At 51.3% G+C, this 22252-nt stretch overlaps 1 protein-coding gene across 1 annotated transcript; it reads left to right on the top strand.

Moving 5' to 3' along the window:
- The first annotated feature begins 7014 nt into the window (after positions 1–7014).
- LOC106731977 (uncharacterized) lies at positions 7015–20993 on the top strand. Its single transcript, XM_075913036.2, has 10 exons — positions 7015–7037; positions 7382–7842; positions 8370–8465; positions 10628–10858; positions 11169–11191; positions 11893–12008; positions 12566–12625; positions 15302–15502; positions 18543–18656; positions 18943–20993. Exons 2-10 carry the CDS (start codon positions 7471–7473, stop codon positions 20016–20018), a joined length of 2289 nt encoding a protein of 762 aa, XP_075769151.2. The 5' UTR covers positions 7015–7037; positions 7382–7470; the 3' UTR covers positions 20019–20993.
- Positions 20994–22252: the final 1259 nt, after the last annotated feature.

The following is a 22252-nucleotide window of genomic DNA, read 5'->3' as shown; positions in this document are numbered from 1 at the left end:
CAAGTCTTCAAATCACAAGCTACAGACATTCCTACACAGGTGCCTGAGGTACACCCTTTGCATCAAATGGCAAGACTTTGTCCCAAATGAGGAGCTCAGGAACAGAGCAGGACAAGAAACACTTGGGCTGTGTCCACACTGGCATGAATTTCCGGAAATGCTTAAAACAGAATAGTTTTCGTTATAAGTATTTCCGGAAAAAGAGCGTCTACATTGGCAGGCTGCTTTTCCGGAAAAGCCCTTTTTCTGGAACAGCATCTGTGGCCAATGTAGACGTGCTTTTCCGGAAAAGAGCCCCGATCGTCATTTTCGCGATCGGGGCTTTTTTCTGGAAAAGACTACTGGGCTGTCTACACTGGCCCTTTTCTGGAACAGTGTTCCGGAATGAGGACTTATGCCCGAGCAGGAGCAGCGTAGCTTTTCCGGAATAGCAGCTGATTTTGTACAGTAGAGCATTGTTGCTTTTCCGGAAGTTCAAGAGCCAGTGTAGACAGCTCACAGCTTATTCTGGAAAAGCGGCTGATTTTCCGGAATAAGTGGCCCAGGGTAGACACAGCCTTGACATTTAAATCAAGAGAAGAAAGTGGGGATGGGTAGGCCACACACTGGCTACGTCTACACTGGCCCCTTTTCCGGAAGGGGCATGTAAATTTCATGAGTCGTCGTAGGGAAATCCGCGGGGGATTTAAATATCCCCCGCGGCATTTAAATAAAAATGTCCGCCGCTTTTTTCCGGCTTTTAAAAAAGCCGGAAAAGAGCGTCTAGACTGGCCCCGATCCTCCGGAAAAAGCGCCCTTTTCCGGAGGCTCTTATTCCTACTTCAAAGGAATAAGAGCCTCCGGAAAAGGGCGCTTTTTCCGGAGGATCGGGGCCAGTCTAGACGCTCTTTTCCGGCTTTTTTAAAAGCCGGAAAAAAGCGGCGGACATTTTTATTTAAATGCCGCGGGGGATATTTAAACCCCCGCGGATTTCCCTACGACGACTCATGAAATTTACATGCCCCTTCCGGAAAAGGGGCCAGTGTAGACGTAGCCACTCAGTAAACCACCATCCAGCATAGCCCGTCAAACTCTCACATGGAACCCGCAAGGAAAATGCAAAAGAGAAGACCTCAGATAACATGGACAAGATCTACTGAGACTGAAGGATGACAACTGGGGTACTCCTGGAGTCACCTAGAAGTTTTGTCTCAAGACACAGTGAGGTGGAGACTTGTAGATGACCTATGCTCCACTTGGAGTACAAACGTTTAAAAAGAAGTAGTCTGCAGAAGAGAATAGTGAGGGGGAATTCGATAGCAGCCTTCAACTTCCTGAAGGGAAGATCCAAAGAGGTTGGAGAGAGGCTGTTCTCAGTAGTGACAGATGGCAGAACAAGGAGCAATGGTCTCAAGTTGTAGTGGGGGAGGTCTAGGATGGATATTAGGAAAAACTATTACCTTAGGAGGGAGGTAAAGCACTGGGATGGGTTCCCTAGGGAGATGGTGGAATCTCCATCCCTAGAGATTTTTAAGTCTTGGCTTGACACAACCCTGGCTAGGAAGATTTAACTGGGATTGGTCCTGCTTTTGGCAGGTAGCTGGACTCAATGATCTCCTGAGGTCACTTCCGGTCCTATGATTCTATGGTTCTAAAAGCTGAATTAAGTTACTTCGACTTCAGCTAGGCAATTAATGCAATTAAAAAGTCCTGAAGCCTCCTACTTTCTGTCTCACTCAGGCCTCTCCCAGCAAAAGAACCTATCTCTCTGCAGCTTCACAGCCAGCCCAGGGCAAGCTGTGAAGAGATTCGCTTTCTCCTCAACATCCCCTCCCCGACTGCAGACTCCACTGGGTTTGGCTCATTCACTTCCTGACATTTGTCACAGCCTAGGCCCAGATCCTGCCAAGACTTTGGCGTCAAAGTAACTTCACCCGCTTGGGTCCCTTTGACAGGAGTGGGAGGTTCGGAGTTTGCGAACTCCTGGCTCTACCTGTGAGCCGTGGGGTCTGTGTACTCAGCGTCTCTGCAGAGAGCAACACGGAGCTGGGTGCCTTTCTGTCTGTGTGTTGGCCATTTAGTGCACTGTCAGTGCAATTACAAAGTGGCTTTTGGGACAAATAAGGTTCAAATAAAGTGACGAGGAGTCCTGTGGCACCTTATAGACTAACTGAAGTGTAGGAGCATAAGCTTTCGTGGGCAAAGACCCACTTCGTCAGATGCATGTAGTGGAAATTTCCAGAGGCAGGAATAAATATGCAGGCCAGGATCAGGCTGGAGATGACGAGGTGGATCCAATCAAGGAGGATGAGGCCCACTTCTAGCAGCTGATCCGGAGGTGTGAATTCCAAGAGAGCAGAAGCTGCTTTTGTAGTTAGCAAGCCATTCACAGTCTTTGTTTAATCCAGAGTTGATTGTGTCAAACTTAAAGATGAACTGTAGCTCAGCAGTTTCTCTTTGAAGTCTGGTCCTGAAGTTTTTTTGCTGCAGGATGGCTACTTTTAGATCTGCAATTGTGTGTCCAGGAAGATTGAAGTGTTCCCCTACAGGTTTTTGTATGTTGCCATTCCTAATATCAGATTTGTGTCCATTGATTCTTTTACGTAGGGACTGTCCTGTTTGGCCGATGTATATAGCAGTGGGGCATTGTTGGCACATGATGGCATATATTACGTTGGTGGATGTGCAGGAGAATGTACCAGTGACAGTATGGCTGATCTGGTTCAAATAATCCACCTGAGTTTCTGGGACAGGAAGTGGGCACCATTCTGACCCCATAATTCAACAGAAACTTCATCAAATTAGGAACCAAATGACCATCAACGGTCTCTTTCTATGGCCTCAGATGCTTCGCTCACTCTCCCCTCCCCAATCCCTTCTAGGTACCTGTGAACTGCCTCAGAGTCTCTGACAGCGCAGTGGTTTTCTGGGAGAAACCCCTGACTTGTTCTTCCATTTCAGTGTCAGTCTGGAGCCTCCCAGTCTCCTCGTCCAGCTTCTCCAGCTGGGCCAGCAGGAGTCGCTCTTGTTCCTCCAGGAACTGCCGCAGCTGCTGAAACTCGGCCACAATCTTCTGCCTCTCGGCTTGAGTCTGTTTCTGTGTGAAAACAGGGAAAGGGCTGGTCAGGGACATGGATGGAGCCCGGGGCCCTTTCATGGGGAGCTGAGTGCGCAGCAGGGAGAACTTGGCAAACCCACAGATTTCTGACACTTGACTCCACTCTATGGGTACTAAGCTGAGGCTGCAGCAGGACACCTGTGAGGGTGGGGGCTGGAGGGGGCGGCACCTCCACGCAGAGTGATGTAGGTGGGGATGGTCTGACAGAGGCAGGGACAGGCCCACGGAGGCCGACCCATGCAGGTGGGGGAGGCCCGGCAGGCAGGCGTGGGCATGTCCTGTGCTCTGGGGATGGGTCTGTGACTCCCTTAATTAAGCAGGTTGATTTCTGTTCAGGGTGGCTGAGGTTTGCCCCAGCACTACCCTGCAGTGGGCAGGTACCCACTGCCCCAGTGCCTGGTGCAGCTCCTGGCAGCAGTGCATCCTGGGAGATTCCCACAGACTGCCTGGCACAGGTCAGAGTCGCACTGGGCAGCTCCAGCCTGGGGGTAGTTTTGCTCCAACCCAGTCTGATCCCAGTGGTGTCTGGCGTGGCCCTGCACTGCCTGGAGCCCTGCTGTGGGTGAACTCAAAGTTCTTGGGTCCCACACAGTGTTCAGCCCAGCGATCTCCTCTAGTGCCGGTCACAGCATCTGAGTTTAACCCCTCCTGGAGCAGCCCAGGAGTTCAGCATCCCAGTGGGAAACCACCTCTCTGCTGGGCATCTTTCTCACCTAACCAACGTGTTTCAGCCCTGGGATTGAGGTAGCAGCATGGCTTAGTGGTTAGGATCATGAACTGTGTCTGGAGAAACAAAGGCTCTAAACAGACCTCATCTGCTAACTGCCTAGCTGATTCACTGTCTCTTCTCTTTCCCCCCCTCCCCTTGTGCTTCAATTTCCTTCCCAACTTTTGTCTATCTAGAGTGTAAACTGCTGAGGGCAGGGATTGTCCCTGGTTGTGTTTTGTGCAGAGCCCGGATCTCACATGGCAACTGCGATGCAAATACAAGTAATAACATGAAATTCTAGTCATCAAACCTGTAACAACAACAGCAGCTTGTAACTCCCCTTTTCCTGTCTGAAGGCAGCACATTCCCAGAGGCCAGCCTGCTGCTGATCCATACCCCTCCCATGCGGTAATGGGCCCTCATTTCTCCCTGGGGGGGAGGGGTAGGTTCAGAAGGATTCCACTGAGCATCTCAGAGAAGTTTCTCACATCCAGTGTCTTTAAAGACTTGGAATTTGGCCTCTGTTGCCCCCTGGCCGGAGCATTTCTTTTGTCACAGCCTCTCCTGGGCCAGGCAGGCTTCAGCTGGCTGGTGAGTTGCACTGGGCCAGAGAACTGTCAGGGAAATTAGCCAGATGGGCAGCACCGTGTGTGCTTGGTGCACCCAGGACTCTCTGCAGACCACATAGATGGGGCTTGATCCTCCTGGCAGAACAGCTTCAGTGCTGCCTGGTGCTCCCTGCACACCCCGCTCCTGCCTGCTCCCTTCATTACCTGCAAACTGAGCTGTTTGACGAGTTCCACCACGTTCGCCAGCTGCCTGTTGGGCCTGAGGGGTCCCTGCTGCACAGGGGCCCTGCACTGCGGGCAGGTGACGGTTGAGCCGGGTCCCTCCTTGCACCAGCTGAGGCAGGCATGGCAGAAATTGTGCCCGCAGGCTGTGATCACCGGGTCCGTGAAATACTCCAGGCAGACAGGACAAGTCACTTCCATTGTGAGACTTTCCACTGTGCTTGCTGCGGCCATGGCTCCCTCTGGGCTGGGGAAGAGGATCAGTTTCAATTTCCTGAGCTCAGGCTCTACCTGCCTCCAGCAACAGCCGGCTGTTCCCCTCCCTGGAGCTGACTCAGGCTGTTTCCTGGAAGGGGAAGAGCCAGCAGGAGACATCCCAGCCCTGGAGGCTTCGGTGATCAATGTCCCACACTCTGGCTCTGGCACCTGCCCCTGGGCTGGTATGGAGGGTCCCTGGGGAATCACATGTTCCCCAGAATCCACCAGGCTGTGCTGCTCAGCTCCCAGAACTGTGCCTATAAGGAGTGAGAGTGAATCTTGTGCAGAATTCATTGTGTTTGATGTTGACAGATAAAGTAACAGTTGAGTATTTATATGGATCTAGTTGCAGTTTTCCCATGTTCAATTTTGACAGCAGTGGGAAATGCTAGGGGGAGGGGCAGGCAGTACTTGGCTCAGACAGTAACTATTCAGTGACAGACACTGAGATTCAAACAGGAAAAACTTTATTGTTAAACCGGAAATTGTTAATGTGACTCTCAAAACAGAGTAAGTCAAAGTCCTTCAAAAATAAGAAGTTTTCAAGCAGCCCGGCTCTTTCTGGGCCTGTGTGGAACTTTCAGTTACTATGAAGGGAAAGATTTTTCATCAGTTTGTGAGTGGACAGTGAAATCGAGGTTCGCTGGCATCTGCTCCCTCCAAGCCCAGTGACATTCAATTCTCAGGCCAAACACCTATTCCAGCTGGAATCCATGTTTCAGGGGCCCGATTCTGACGTGCGCTAAGGCTGCTCTGGCTCGTTCCAAAAGGAGCCTGTGTCAATAGCGCTGCCAAAATTCATGACTTTATGAGTCTCATGCGCACAGGAGCGGCCAGGCCGGGTCAGACAAAGGCCCCCCCAGCCCCGTGTCCTGTCTGCCCACAGTGGCCAATGTGGGTGCCCCACAGGGAATGAACAGAACAGGGATCCCCAGTGACCGGCCCCCTGCGGCCCGTTCCCAGCGTCCTGCAAACAGAGCCCAGGGGCACTTCAGAGCTGGGCTTTGCACTATATTGGGGTGTCTGTCAAAGCCCCGTGGGATGAAGTGGGAGGTTCGGAGGGGGGGCGGGCTTGCAAGGGGGCTGCGGGGGTCTCGCGGGGGAGCTGTGGGGGGGCTCGCAGGGGGATTGTCACGGTCGCGGGGGGGGGGGGGGAGTCGCAGGAGCTGCCTGCCAAGGGCGAGGACCCGGCCCCCCCCGCAGGTGACACGTTCCGGGGCCCGAGCCCGGCCGAGTCCGCGCGCTCCCGCCCCAGTGGCCCGAGAGGCGGGTCCGTGTCTCGGCCGGAGGGGGGAGGCGGCAGCAGGCGGGTCACTGGGCTCCGCGCTCTCATTGGTTCGTGGAGCCCCGGCCCCGCCCCCTTCCGAGTCCCTGCCCCGCCGAGTCTCTGGGCGGCCCCGTCACTCCCGGCCTGAGAGCTGGGCCAGGGGAATCCCCGTCACCCGGGCGGGGGAGCAAGGGGCGGGGCAATTACGTCACTGATGATGATGAGGCCACGGGGGTGGCGGGCAATTGTGCGTCACTGGGGCGTGACAACCCGGGGAACCCCTGTCAATCGGAGCGAGAGCAAGGGGCGGAGCAAACAACGTCACAGTGGGGGGGAGGGGTCCGTTGGGCTCCTGCTCTCATTGGTTCGTGGAGCCCCGGCCCCGCCCCCATCGTCTTTGGGGAGCCCCGTCGCTCCCGGCGTGACAGCGGGGCCAGAGGAATCCCCGTCACCCGGGCGGGAGCGCAAGGGGGGGAGCAGTTTACGTCACTGATGATGCGGCCACGGAGGCGTGACAGCCCGGGGAACCCTTGTCAATCGGAGCGAGAGCAAGGGGCGCAGCAACGTCACAGTGGGGGGCGGGGTCCGTCGGGCTCCCGCTGCGGCCAGTGGCTGCCACGCCGAGTGCTGGGGCGCCGGAGGGACAGGGGCTGCACTGCGGCGCTGGGGGCGTGGCCGGGCAGCTCGCGGGCTGAGCTAAACCCCGGGCGCTGGACTCTGAGCGGGGTCACTAGCCCGCTGCGCATGCGCGGTCTGACCGCGCCCGCCCCGTTCTACACCCCGCAGTCGGCAGTTTAGTGCGTCCCCGCCCGTCACTCCCCGCCCGCCCCGCGGCGGCCGCAGTAACGTCACGCGCCGCGCGCCCTGAGGTGGGGGCCGTTGCGAGGGGCCGTTGGCGCCGTTACTCGCTGCGGGGTTGGCCCAGCGCGGAGGGGGCGGCCCCGCGTGAGGGCGCTGGGGGGAGGAGGCGGCGTTAGGTATCGGGGCGCCCCCCCCCCCGCGGTCCCTCCGTCGGGCTTCCTGATTCTCCCGCCGGGCTCGGTGTCTGGGCGGGCCGGGGGCGCACAGAGGGGCTGTGGGGGGGGGGATATTAACAGGGGTGAGGAGGGGCCCTGCTCTGAGGGGCGCAGAGACGGGGGGGGGGGGTCTGGCTGGGGCAGGTGGCTGAGGGGCCCAGGGGAGGATCTGGCGGGGGCAGCGGTGAGTGAAGATTTGGGGGCTTTTTCGTTTTTTAATTTTGATTTTTTTTTTATTCTCAGTGCTGGTGCCCTCAGGCCCCTGGACCTGCCCGGCTATTGCTGAGCTCAGGGAAGTGACACGGCCTCTGCTCCCCAGCCCAGAGGCAGCCATGGCTGCAGAGGACCGTGTGCAAACTTTCCGGGAGGAAGCGCCGCGTCCCGTCTGCCTGGAGGATTTCACAGCCCCTGTCACTCTGGAGTGTGGGCACAATTCCTGCCAGGCCCCCCTCAGCCCTCAGGGCAGAGACACTGAGCAGCAGGGACCCCTCCGGCCCAACCGGCAGCTGGCAAACGTGGTGGAACTAGCCAAGCCGCTGAGTTTCCAGGCAGCACAGAGAGCAAGATGGGACGGGGTGTGTGGGGAGCACCAGGAGGCTCTGAAGCTGTTCTGTGAAGAGACTCAAACTCCCATCTGTGTGGTGTGTGACAGATCCCAGGCTCCCAGGGTGCTGCCCATAAAGGAAGCTGCCCAGGAGTACAAGGTACAGAGTGGCTGTCCAGTGCATTTTAATTATCAGTGCTAGTTACTGGTTAAATTCCCCACTGCCCCACCAGTGCCTGCTTCCCTCTGGTAGCTAATGTCAGTCTGCAGCTGCTGGGAGTTCCCATCAGCCAGCAGTCCTTGTGGCCACCCCAGGCAGACCTCGAGAGAGATCCCTGGCCCAGGAGAGCCCATTTCCACTATCAGCCCTACCTGTCAGCAGGTTAAAAAACTCCTGTCACTGATAAAATTGTAATCAGTAACATGATTAGTATTGTTAACCATTTTTTACCTCCCTAATCCCCACCTGCATCATTCTTTTTAAAGGTGCTACCACTGATCCTTCCCCCGCCCTCGCAGGTGTCGTGCTGCATCCGCAGTCTCCTTCTACGGACAAAACCATGTCCAGGGCTAAGTCCTTGGTGAACAGGGGCAGAACTCCACAAAACAGGGACTCTCTTAAAGGCAGACAGATGGGCTCCCAACATCTGATGGGGTTTGCTCTCATGCTTATATCTGTTTCTTCAGGAAAAATTGGAGGCCCATTTGAAGACTCTGAGGGAAGAGAGAGAGCAGGTGCTGGGAAGGAAAACAACAGCAGAAGGGAAATGCCAGGAGTATCTGGTAGGTGCCTGCGGCTATGGACCAGCAAGGACTGGTATTGGGAGGGCTGTGTTAGGACGCAGACTCCTGTGTGGCCTTGGTGAGGTTGGGCTTGTTTGTGTTTCTCCTGGATCGTGGATTGCAGGGTGAGATCCATGTGTAGAAAGGCCTTGAGCATCCATGTCAGTGCATGAGTCCAGGGCCAACTTATTCATTAGGCACAGTGCCTAGGGTCCACAATACTTTTAGGGGCCCACAAAAATGTTTTAATTTCTTTTAAAATCAGAAGAAAAAAATGAACTTTTAGGGTCGAAGAAAATGTTTTAATTTTTTCTCACATCAGAAAAAAAATGAAACTTTTAGGGCCCACGAAAATGTATTAAATTTTGCCTAAAAAAGAAAAAAAAAAAATGTTGAAGTAGTTAAAGTTATATCAAAAATAATTTTTAATATTGATATTATTATGGTGGGAGGGGCCCACGAAGGCATAAGTACCTTGTGTCCACGAAATTTTTAGGGCTCAGAAAAATGTTTATTAAAATACAAAAAAAATCACAGTATTTAAAAATTTAATTGTTTATATTATATTATTTATTGCAATAATTCAAATCGAAAGTTGGAGCTCAACTCAACAATCGGATATTACACCATAACGGAATTTCCATCAGTAATACACATTTGCATTTTTACCGAATACTTTCTTGCACATGTATACATATAATAATTTTATGGAACTACTTATCAATTCTGAACTAAGGTGAGTATATTTGAGATGTAACGGTTTTTTTCAAATGTTATAATTAAGCACCCAATATAAACACAATAAAATATACATGTGCACTTCATTCCATTCAAATTTATTCACACGTATTTAGTGAATAACAATCCCGTATTTGCAAAATTAATAAATTATATAAGGTAATCACTAACCTAAAGAGATGATAACTTACTGATGAAATTAATTATAATACATACCTTTTAAGTAAACAAAACGGAGAACGCTTTGATATATGCACTATTATTTTGTACTATAGTGAGAAGCTTAGTGACTGTAAATTGTATTGCCAATATGGCTTTGGCCATAGGCGCCAATTGAATGATGGCGGATAGGAGGCCAACTTTGCCTCAGCGCAGTCGAAGTATCTGATACTTCGACTGCGTTGGTATAAAGACGAATATAATCCAGGCTGGCTTAGATTCGTCTTTATACCAACGCAGTCGTAAAATATCATTTTTAATATATTTTTTTTTTATGGAAGAAAGGGCCCATGAAGGTAAAAGTGCCTAGGGCCCACGAAAGTCATAATGCGGCCCTGCATGAGTCCAGCCTTTGTGGCTTTCCCAGACATCCTCCCCAAAGGAGCTGAGTGTCCCCCTGAAGGGCTCTCTGCTCACTTCGTACATTAACATGTTTCCTTCTTTTTCCTCCCAGGGTATCTCTGTCAGGGTGGTGCTGAGTCCTGCCTCATGCTGCTCAGGGTCTGAATTTCCAGAGCCCATGAATAACAAAAGATGCTACGGTGGCGGCACATCGGGGTCCCCTGCCTCCTGCACCCCTGTAGTGGCACGAACAGACTCCACTAGCCAGTAGAATAGAGGGAGTTTATTGCTTCTCCAGGATACAGCACAGCACAGATGTAATCTGGTTTCAGGAACTGGGCTAGGAGGCCTCAGTGCCCCCCCTTGAGATAGGGGGTGACTGGGCCCTACAATCCCAGCCCCCTCCCTAGCTCCTTCTCCCCTGCTTCCTAGGCCGACACTAAAAAAAGTCCCTTCCAACCCTGCCCCCCAGGCAATGGCGGCATTCCACCTTCCTTTGTTTCTCTCCCTGGGAGGTAACTGGTCGAACAGGTTACCTCCCTGACCATCAGCTACTCTGCTGGGCCGTGGTACAGACAGTAACCAGTGGGGGTCACCCACAGCCCAAGCCCAGCAACCAGCAAGGTACCAACAGTACGTCATAGCTGCCCATGACAGACATGGGAAAATCCCTTTCAGGGGGACACAGGGGCCAAAGGAGATGCTGGGAGAGCCACCTCTGCCTACTAACCACAAAGTAGAGTCAAATGTCACACATTTTAGGGTTTTCCAAGAAATTCTCCCTGCTGCACACTCAGCTCTCCATGAAAGGGCCCTGGTCTCCTTTCATGCCCTTGACCAACCCTTTCCCTGTTTTCATACAGAAATGGTCCCAAGCTGAGAGGCAGATGATTGTGGCTGAGTTTCAGCAGCTGTGGCAGTTCCTGGAGGAACAAGAGCGACTCCTGCTGGCCCAGCTGGAGAAGCTGGATGAGGAGATTTGGAGGCTCCAGAATGACACTGTCAGGAAACTCTCTGCTCAGATTTCCCATCTCAGCGAGCGGATCAGTGAGCTGGAGGGGACATGTCAGAAGCCAGCAAATGAACTCCTGAAGGTGAGACTGCGGGAGAAACATCCCAGCTCCCCACACAGGGAAGGGAGGCTCCTGAATCACAAGTGCTGAGGTCCAGTTGTCAGATCTGGGTGTAACTCCATGTGCATTGCTGCCATGTGAGTAATTGCTGTGCTTTGTAAAGTTACAGGCACAGAGCTACTAGAGATTGTAAAGTCCCATTCGCTCAGGGGATCCATTTTCCTGGGGTCAGGGCAGGGCCTCTCTTCCCATGTTTGCAAAATCCCTTCCCTGATGTCCCCTGTGTGTGTCCAATGGGGCTGAGAGTCTTTTCTGTGTCTTTTTTTTCTAGGACATCAGAAGCACCCTGATTAGGTATGTGGCTCTCACTCCCCTCACGCTGCACAGCACAGGGAAAGAGCTTGGAGCTGATGTTAGCACCACATCTCCACAGGGCTCTACAGCCAGATGTTAGATACGAATATTTTTCATTTATTTAATTCTGCGGGTCTCACTCTCGCACAGCAGACTCTGGAATTCCCCATTCAGGGCACAGTCTGACCTCAAGTGTTTCCTGGAGCTGTTACCTCCCTGGGGATTGGCTACCTCAGAACTGTGGGGTGGAACATGGGCCTGTCAATGCTGGGCACTGGGCACAGTCAGCCCGGGGCAGCAAGGACCAAGAGTCCGTCCCACCTGAGGGCTGTTTGGGGACCTGTGTGGGAGGAGCTGGGGGAGGGTGGAGCTGGTGTCTTAGTCTAGTCCCTATTGGACAGATTCCTTCAGTCCTTCACCTGGGAACCTCTTGTGTTTCAGTGCCTGAAGGCCAAGGAGTGAGTTGGCCATGGAGACTCAATTCCCCTTTTGTCCTCCAGCCAGTCTCCTCAGGCCAGACATGAAGAACAGCAATGGGGCCTTTCAGGGGAAATTTGCATGGCCATGGACTGTGTTGTCCCTGCTCTCAGGCTGGGAAAATTGGAGGAATTCTAACTCCAGGCCTGTTAGAGCTGAGACTTACTAGCCAGAAGTTATCAGCAGTAAACAACATACAATCACATTGAATTGTTTCTGTCCAGGTGTGAGATGGGGCAATTCCAGCTGCCAGAGGAGATTTCCCCTGAACTGGAAGAACAAGTCAGCAGTTTTTCTCAGAAAATGATTGCTCTGTCAGAGACTCTGAGGGAGTTCAAAGGTACCTGGAAGGGATGGATGAGGGGAAAGTGGTTAAATTATCTGAGACCATTGAATCTGGCCTCTGAAGCCAATATTCCTCTGCCTCAATTCCCACATGGAGAATGACGGCCCCATCACTCTGCTGTCCTTAGAGACACTGATTGAACAGACCCAGCTACTTGGAGATAGAGCCAGGGGTTTGCAAACTCTGGACCTCCCATTCAGAGATCAAAATGGTTAAAGTTACTGTGTTGGCCACGTGTCCCACCACCATAGCTCCAGGTTACGACAAGAGGCAGTAATTGAATGAGAAACCAAGTGTGAGGGAGTGAGGAGGGAAAAGTAAATCTCACTTACAGCTTGTCTCTCCTGGGACAGGTTGCGGGGATGTTGGCTCCATTGCTGGGAGGTGCCCGAGTGAGAGAGGAAATGAAAGTTTTAGACTCTTTCATACTCCATTACTGAGTGTGTCTCTGTCTGGTCTCTGATACAATTGAAATGCAGAGTTCAGAGTGGGGACATTGTTATAAAGAGGAGTGCCTGGAGTCTCACCTCCCTTATCCCTTCCCCCACCAGAGACGCTGCCCTCTACACTGGAGAGAGCAAGAGGAAAATCCCTGGGAGCTTTCAGACAGGGTGAGTTTGCAGGTGGAGAGTCTTTAAATGATGAGAAAATTCCAGTGAAAACATCCTCATGGGATTGTCATTGAAGTTACCAACCAGACCCAGTGACCACGGTGCACACAGCCTTATTTCTCACGCACTGATCAGTGAGGAGACCTAGGGGCACTGCATGGGGACCTGTGAACACTTGGAGAAACACTGGTCTATGGGTTTGTGATGCTAAAGGGGTGAAGTTAAAGCGCACAGTGGACAACACCTTCAAGCTCAGATTTCACTGCTCAGTTTCAATATGGGGTTGGTTTCAAACAATAAATAGGCAGTGAGCTGCCTGGCTTCCACTATATCAGTTCGTTCAAGGGAAGAAACTTCTGGATCCCCAAAGGCTGTTATGTCTAGTGCAGGCCTGGGCGAAATACAGCCCATGGGTCGGATCCACCCCGCCAAGCCATCGGATCCAGCCCACAGATGCCACTCCCCATCTACAAGTCCCTCAGAAAGCAACTGTGAGCCTGGAGGGGAGGGGGGAAGGCTTCAGGTGCTGTTTCCACCCCCCAGGACAATCTCATTGGCCGGTTTCTGGCCAGAAACAAAGCACCGCGCTCCCTCCCCTCTGGGTCATAATTATTCACACATCCACATGGCCCTGCAGCCTGTGAGAGGGTCGGGCAGGCTCCCTGCCTTCCTGAGGTGCTTGGCCTCTGGCCAGGAGTCACTCAGATAAATCTCCTGTCCAGGACTTGCCTCTGCCACCCCAACCTCTCCCTTCCCCTCCTAATCTCTGCTCCCCACTCCTGCCCCACACTCACCATGCCCAAACTCTGTACTCCTCCTGCATCTATATATGCAAGAGCTCTCAGTGGTCAGAAACCCACAACCCCTTATTAGTCCACTCAGCCACTTACCTAAATTGAAGTTACTTTAAATATCTAATGAGTAGTTGGCGAATCCAGTGTCCTAGATCACAGCCTGCCTCCTTCACCCAAACTCCCTCCTAGACCCCCTCTATCTGTCCTGCATCCCAAACCCTTACCCCAAGCTTGCTTCCTTCTCCCAATGTCCATCCCAGACCCTGCATTAATGTCATGGAAGAGTGCAGCTCTCGGCCACATTCCATTTGGCCCCCCATCAAAATGTATTGCCCATGCCATTGACTGGATAAGGCTCAGTGAGAGCCAAATAAGTGAAAGCTGAAGCCAGACTATTTTAGGCTGGAGAAAAGGCAAAAACGTTCGACAGGGAAGAGGATTAGCTGCTGAACAAAGGAGCAAAAAGCTGGTGGATTCTCCATCTCCTGATGTCTTCAAATCACTGGGGGACTTTCTAGAAAGCACTGGCTATGTCTAGACTGGCATGATTTTCCGCAAATGCTTTTAACGGAAAAGTTTTTCATTAAAAGCATTTGCGGAAAAGAGCGTCTAGACCGGTACGGCCGCTTTTCCGCAAAAGCACTTTTGGCGGAAAAGCGTCCTTGCCAATCTAGACACGCTTTTGCGTAAAAAAGCCCCGATTGCCATTTTTGCGATCGGGGCTTTTTTGTGCAAAACAAATCTGAGCTGTCTACACTGGCCCTCTTGCGCAAAAGGACTTTTGCCTGAACGGGAGCAGCATAGTATTTCTACAAGAAGCATTGATTTCTTACATGAGATTGTCAGTGTTCTTGCGGAAATTCAAGCGGCCAGTGTAGACAGCTGGCAAGTTTTTCAGCAAAAGCAGCTTCTTTTGCGGAAAAACTTGCCAGTCTAGACACAGCTACTGTGGGGAAACAGAGCTTTGTGCCTGGGTAACTGGACTAAGTGCAATGGCTTGTGCCACTGAGGGGGTCAGACTGCATGACTGAGAATATCTTCTTTAATTTTAAGACCTCATCCTGCTAACACTCAGCACACATGTTTAATAATAAACATCTGAATGGTGGTGTTAATTTCACTGACTCTGTTGTGGAAAGAGTTTATAACGTCTTTCAGATGAGAGAGCAAAGTTTGTGCTGCAAATCAATGAATGAAGACTAAGGGTTTTAAATACAGCAGCCTACATTTAACCTACGTCCATGGTCAGGCAGATGAATATGTGGCTTATCAGAAACACTGGGTGCTGAGAACTAAATCCCATTGTTACAGACTCAGTAATGTTGTAACACAAGCCAGGTACAGGCAGTCCCTGGGTTACATGGATCTGACTTACATCGGATCCCTACTTACAAACGGGGTGAGGCAACCCCGCACCAGCTGCTTCCCCCAGCAGACCAGGGAGACGCGAAGCTAGCACCCCCTCCCCCAGCAGACCAGGGAGATGCAGAGCAGCTTTTCACAGCAGACACCTCAGCTTGAGAATAAAGGACTGAGGGAAGTGGGGTGTGGGAGAATAAAACTGAGCTCTGGATAAATGTTTGGCTAGAGTTTCCCCTACAATATGTACCAGTTCCAACTTACATACAAATTCAACTTAAGAACAAACCTACAGTCCCTATCTTGTACGTAACCCGGGGACTGCCTGTACAGACAGAAATGAATGTGTATTTGGGATCTAACTCCTGTGCGCTGTTTATGGAATATATAGACTAAAACTTTTGCCCACAATGGCAGAGTCTAGCGTGTGTGTCACCACGGACAGAGTCTGGGAAGAATGGGGGCTTGGAAAGGATTAAAGCCTCTTCTGAAATGTCTCCAATTCCTCTTCTCCCTCTGCCAGGCTGCAGAACACCCATGTCTGACTCCAGCTCAGCCCCTGGCCTGCAGAGCCAGGGAAAGGAAATGGCCATGGCGGAGCCTGTGAGCTTCGAGGAGGTGGCTGTGTATTTCTCTGAGGAGGAATGGGCTCTGCTGGACCTGGGCCAGAGAGCCCTCTACTGGGATGTGATGCAGGAAAATTATGAGGCTGTGAACTGGCTGAGTAAGGATTCCTGCCTCCTTGGGTAACAGCAGCTGTGTGGGCTCTGGAGCATCTGGGTTGGGTTTGGTTCAGGGTTATTCATTGCCTCTGCCCCCAATGTCAGGAGTATCTGCCATAATAATCCTGTCTCTTGTGTGAAAGACTGTCCCCTCCGTGCCCACTCCCAGGGAAAGCAGGTTCAGGGATGTAACAATGGTGTGGCTCTTCCCACACCTAAGGTCTCACTGCGCTTCTGCCCCCCATCTTGCCCATCTTGTGCCTTGACCAGAGGTGTGAATGGAAGGGCTCAGGCAGGAACAGCAGGTACTAGAGGTCTGGGTCTGGCTGCTGTTAGTGGCTGCAGGGTCCCCATGTGGCAGTGTGCTCAGCCACTGGAAGGAGGGTGTGGTTCCCAGAGTCCTTCCCTGCTTCTAGCTAATCTCTGTGACATGCTGTTCTTGCCAGTGGGAGGGGCTGGATACTGGGGCTGAGGGAGGGTGGATGAGGCAGTTCACGCTCTGTGAGTATTTTGTCCGAGGTAGCTCTGTAGTAGAGAAACGTGAGCAGAGCTCTCCTTGCATTTCAGGCACAGGCTGGGTTTCCTTTCAAAACTTCAGCTTCATTCTCTCTGGGGCTCACTTGCCTCTGTGTGCAGTAGAGATAAATCACGTCATCTGTGTTGTGTTTTTAGAGTGAAATATCTTTGGGTAGGGACTTTTTCTTCCTGTGTGAATGTCTGGCTTTATCTTCAGGAGACCTGTGTTCAGTTCTCTGCTCATCACAATCTTCCTGTGTGACCTTGATCAAGTCTCTTAGGGTACGTCTAGACTACCGCGTTTTGTCGACGGAAGTTTTGTCGACAGATACTGTCGACAAAACTTCCGTCGACAAAGAGCGTCCAGACACATGGAGTTCTGTCGACAAAGCAAGCCGCTTTGTCGACAGAACTCCGTAGTCTGGACGCAGTGTTACAGGCAATAACACCTTCTGTCGACAGAACTCTGTCGACAGAAGGTGTTTTGCCTCGTAAAATGAGGTATACCAGCGTCGACAAAACCGCGGAGTTCTGTCGACGTTATGTCGACAGAACTCGGCGGTAGTGTAGACGCTGGTATTGTTTTGTCGACAAAAGTCCACTTTTGTCGACAAAACTAGGTAGTCTAGACACACCCTTAGACTCTCTGTGTGGTCATTTCTCTCTTTACTAGCTTTTATAGTGTGTCCCTGTTTCTCAGGGCTGGGAAGGATACCTACACTAAAGAGGGGTGATGCTTAGCTCCATATGAGCACTGCGATAGCATAATGGGGTCCTGATTTACATCAGAGTTCCCAGGTGCTGCTGTGATTGATAATTTTGCTTCCCTCAGCAACTGCAGTGCCATTAGAATTGCTACTAGCGCCACAGAGCGTTGATATGGCTTATTCAGTGCGGCTCTTTCTGGAGCCTTGATGCCAGTGGCACTGGCAGAGCGTGCAGCACACCACAGGGTTGCCGCTAAGAAAGACCTAAGCTCCATTCGGAGGCTAAAGCACTCGGCCAGGTTTATTGTGAAAGGAGCAGGGTGCTAGTGTCCCAGCTCCTCAGGCACAGGTATAACGAGACTTGTCCCAACCCAATAATGGTACCAGCTCAGTTAGCAGCTAGAACACTGCCCCTCAGCCAGTATCAACATGCCCCTCCTGTGGCTTTGCCCCTCCTCTCACATTGACACAAACAAAATGCATGTTGCGTTCCATGTGTTGCTACCCCCTTTGGCCTTCTGCCTGTTTGTTTGAGAAAAACATCCATATCCATTATCCCCTCATCCTGTTCATGTGCACAAGGGTCAGTGAGCTATTTGTTAGGACTGTGTGTTTGCAGTTACTGCAGAGAGCGTTGAGTTGATTGCCCTCCTCCTGCTCAGGAATGTGATTTCTTGGTTAGTTGGTACCCAGTGCTCCACCATTCTGCCAAAACCTGGCTTGTTTTAGTTACAAAATAATGGACATAAACAAGATAATCATAGTCATCAGATCAGAATTTTTCCATTGACTCGGCACACAGCACACTTCGCACAAGGTTTCTTGCGATTGTGTAACTGTGGTAGCACAATGATCTCCATGGTCACATCACAGGTGGCTCTTCCAAACCCTAAATGCAGGTCCAAGAAGGGGTGGAGGCAAAGCTCAGGGGAAGGCGCTTACAAGGTGCAAATGTGGTAGATTCTGTGCCTCCCAAATCAAAGGCCAGGCTCTCTGGAAGAGGCAGACTGGGAAACCACACAAAGACTTCTGCTGACAAAGTAGAACCAAGGTTACAGACGAGGAGCTGAGTAACAGCCCCAAGCATCAGAGAAGCAGCACGACCCAGCTTCACCCTGGCTGGTCGCTGGAGAAGCCTAGTGCCAACCTGGGCAGCCGCGGGAATGGCAGCTGTTGTGGGCAGCTAGCAGGGCCCACCCAGACACAGGTAGTCGGGGTTAGGAGCATAGGCAGGGCCTGAAGCAGCCTGCCAAGGATTCACTTAGCTGCTTAGACAACTTCCTCTGCCTCCTTCTGGCCCAAGTAGAATATTTGAGCCAAAGAGCAGGGGGAGCCCAGCCCCCCAGCCAGGAGCTTTGTGGACAGAGCCTTGGGAAGCAAGACCTAGTCCTTCCTCTCCAAGTCCTAGTGACCTGGCTTGTGGCCACTACAGTCTGAGCCCTGTCTGGGGGCCTTGGTGTCAGACCTGCCAGCCCTCCCTAGAGCTCCCCTTCTGAGCAGTGTGTTCCTGTCCTGCCCAGAGATACTGGGGATGGGGGGGGTGGAATGGGCTTTGAGGGGGACTGAGTTGTACCCTAGAGAGTGCAGCAGAGTGCTCAGCTCCCCTGGGGAAAGAGCTGGGCCATTCTCAAGGTGTGGGGGGGTGCACCTTTACTGCAGGTGTGTGTGTCCTGGGCTCTTGTATCAGCCAGATCCCAGTCTCTGCAAGGTGGGGAAAGGAGCCTCTCTGGATGGGTGACTCCGATCCTGACTCTGGAAGCAGTAATGGCAGAGACCTTAATGAACAAGATTAGCACTTGATTAATTGCTCTCCAAACAGGATTTCCACTCTCTGAAGCTCATGTGATCTCCTGGGTGGAGCGAGAGGAGGAGTTGCAGGTCCCAGATCACCAGAGCTGTAAGGAAGGGGAGATCATCAGTGGCACCCACACAGGTGAGCAATCGGTTAAATTGCCTCAGAAACCAGCTTATAGCAGGTGTAACTTGTGTGTTTTCATGTAGTCTATCTCACTCTTCAGTCTGTCTTCAACTTGAGCCAGAGTGTGGTGGGTGGGGAGAGGCTGGGATCTCTCCTCTGTGGAAGAATTGTGAAGGGGGCTAAGCTCATGATAATTCAGTCATTATTTTAGCGTGTCCCCTTTTCCTTTCCTGTTTCAGAGTTTTCTTTCAGCTCATCATAGACAATAACTCCTGTCTGGATTATTTCTCTATCCCAACAGGTGATGGGATGCTGACTGAGAACCATGATCTTGTTCAGCAGGACGGATCGGAGCTAGTGTCTCCATGTGAGGTGTTACTGGGAAGACCTGAAGGGCATGTTTCCCACATACATGAGCAGGGAGAGACTTGCGAGAGTCAGCATAGCCCAGAAAGGCAGAGTGGAAACCATCCAGGAGAGGGACAGGGTAAATACAGTCACAGAAGCAGAGGGAAGAAAAGTAACATGGAAACTGTTCAACAGAAAATCCCCCATCAACAGTCACCCTGCATTTGTAGTGATTGTGAAACTCTTATTGAACATCAAAGAGCCCATATGAGAGAGAAGCCCTTGAAGTGCTCTCACTCTGGGAAAAGCCTCAGTCAGCACTCTCACTTTACAAACCATCAGAAAATACATACAAGAGAGACACCCCATAAATGTTCTGACCTTGGGAAAAGCTTCAGTAGAAGCGATCACCTTGTAAGACATAGGAGGACCCACACAGAAGACAAACCTTTCAATTGCTCTGACTGTGGAAAAAACTTTCTGAGCAGCTCACACCTTGTTACACATAGGAGAGTCCACACAGGAGAGAAATCATTCAGCTGCTCTGACTGCGGGAAAAGCTTCAATAAGAGGTCGCACCTTGTTACCCATAGGAGGACCCACACAGGAGAGAAACCTTTCCATTGCTCTGACTGCGAGAAAAGCTATAGTAGAAGTTCAAACCTTGTTATCCATAGGAGGACCCACACAGGGGAGAAACCTTTCAATTGCTCTGACTGTGGGAAAAGCTTCAGGAAGAACTCATACCTTGTTAGACATAGGAGAACCCACACAGGAGAGAAACCTTTCAATTGCTCTGACTGTGGGAAAAGCTTTATCGAGAGATCAGACCTTGTTAAACATAGGAGAACTCACACAGGAGAGAAACCTTTCAATTGCTTTGACTGCGGGAGACGCTTCAGTCAGAAGTCAGTGCTTGGTAGACATAGAAGAACCCACACAGGAGAGAAACCCTTTACCTGCTCTGACTGTGGGAAAAGCTTCAGTAGAAGCTCACACCTTGTTATACATAGGAGAACCCACACATGAGAGAGACCCTTCACCTGCTCTGACTGCAGGGAAAGCTTTAGTTGGTGCTCCTGCCCTACTAACCATCAGATAAAACATACAAGAGAGTCACCTCATAACAGCTCTGATTGCAGAAAAGGCTTCAAACACAGGTCAAACTTTAACATAAAAACAGCCATACTGGGTCAGACCAAAGGTCCACCTAGCCTAATATCCTTTTTTTCGACAGTGGCCAGTACCAGGTGCCCCAGAGGGGGTAGATCAAAGATCATAATGAGGGAATTTGTCTCCTGGCCTTTGACAAACAGAGGCCAGGGGCACCATTCCTTACCCCCTGCATTAGAGTAATTGGCTACTGCCAATGTGTATTGGCAAGATTTTGCGCAAATACTCTTTCACATGAGTTTTTGCGTTAGAGTATTTGAGCAAGAGAACGTCTACAGGGGCATGTGCATTTTCTGTAAAAGATGTGCCATTTTAGCCATGGGGCTTTCTTGCGCAAGAAATTCATGTTGCCTGTCCACACTGGCCTTTTGTGCAAGAAAAGTTTCGGAAAGCTGATTGGTGTGGAGATGCACGTTAATCGGAGGGAGACTTCTCTTAGAGGAGAATCCATTGATAGAGACTCTCTAAGTTGTTGTCAGAAAGAGAGGAGAGGGCAAATCATGGGCAAGAGTTGACAAATAACCGCATACACAGGAATCCAAAGCATCAGGGAAGGGCAAACAAATAAGCAGTGGTAAATTTTTAAAGTGCTTGTACACAAATGCTAGGAGTCTGACTAATTAGATGGGTGAACTAGAGTACCTCATATTAAAGGAGGAGATTGACATACTAGGCATCACTGAAACCTGGTGGAATGAGGAAAATCTGTGGGACACAATCATACCGGGCTATAAAATATGTAGAAAGGATAGAGCAGTCCAGGTGGGTGGCGGAGTGGCACTGTATGTGAAAGATAATGTAGAATCAAATGAAATAAAAATATTAAGTGAATCAACATGTTGAATAGTATCGCTATGGATAGTAATTCCATGCTCCAATAATAAGAAATTAGCAGTAGGGATATATTACCAACCAATTGACCAGGACAGCGATACTGACATTGAAATGCTGAGGGAGATTAGAGAGGCTACCAAAATAAATAACTCTATAAGGGTATGTCTACACTACAATGTTAGTTCGAACTAACGGACGTTAGTTCAAACTAACATTCATAGGCACTACACTAGCGCTCCGCTAGTTCGAATTTGAATAGAACTAGCGGAGCGCTTAGTTCGAACTAGGAAAACCTCATTTTACGAGGATTAAGCCTAGTTCGAACTTACTAGTTCGAATTAAGGGGTGTGTAGCCCCTTAATTCGAACTAGTGGGAGGCTAGCCCTCCCCAGCTTTCCCTTGTGGCCACTCTGGCCAACACCAGGGAAACTCATATGCCCCCCTCCCGGCCCCGGACCCCTTAAAGGGGCACGGGCTGGCTACAGTGCCCGTGCCAGGTGCAAGCCTGCCAGCACCCAGCCAGCAGACCCTGCACCTGGCACGGCACAGAGCCACCCACCCGATGTCCCCCAGCCCACCCCCTCTTCCCGGGACCAGGCTGGCGGCTCCCGGTAGCTTGCCTGGGACCGCAAGAGGCGGACACCTTCCTGGGCTAGTGCGGACATCGTGGAACTCGTCCACGATCTCCGCACTAGGCACAGGAAAGTGGCCGGCTAGGGCAGGAGAGCTGCCAGCCTGGCCACCCAGGAGCAGGTGTGCATGATAATCAAGGGGGTCCACTGAGACCCCCCGACCCTGAGCCCTGAGCTTACAATGGCTGTCCTGGGTCAGACCAAAGGTCCATCTAGCCCAGTAGCCTGTCTGCTGACAGTGGCCAACCCTAGGGACCCTGGAGGGGATGGACCGAAGACAGTGACCAAGCCATTTGTCTCGTGCCATCCCTCTCCAGTCTTCCACAAACTTTGGGCAGGGACACCACTCCTACCCCCTGGCTAAGACTAGTCCATGGACCCAACCTCCATGACTTGATCTCACTTTCCTTTAAACTCTGTTCTAGTTGTAGCCTTCACAGCCTCCTGCAGCATGGAGTTCCACAGGTTAACTATTTGCTTTGTGAAGAACAACTTTCTCTTACTACTTTGAAGCCTGCTACCCATTCCTTTCCTTTGGTGTCCTCTAGTCCTTCTTTATGGGAACTCATGAAGAACTTTTCTGAATGCACCCTCTCCACCCAACCCCTGCTTTTAGAGACTTCT

Source organism: Pelodiscus sinensis, chromosome 19 (assembly GCF_052426305.1).
Source record: "Pelodiscus sinensis isolate ZL-2025 chromosome 19, ASM5242630v1, whole genome shotgun sequence".
In the NCBI taxonomy this organism is placed as follows: Eukaryota; Metazoa; Chordata; order Testudines; family Trionychidae; genus Pelodiscus; species Pelodiscus sinensis.
Note: the sequence above shows the minus strand (reverse complement) of the source record. Positions and strands in the feature narration are given on the sequence as shown.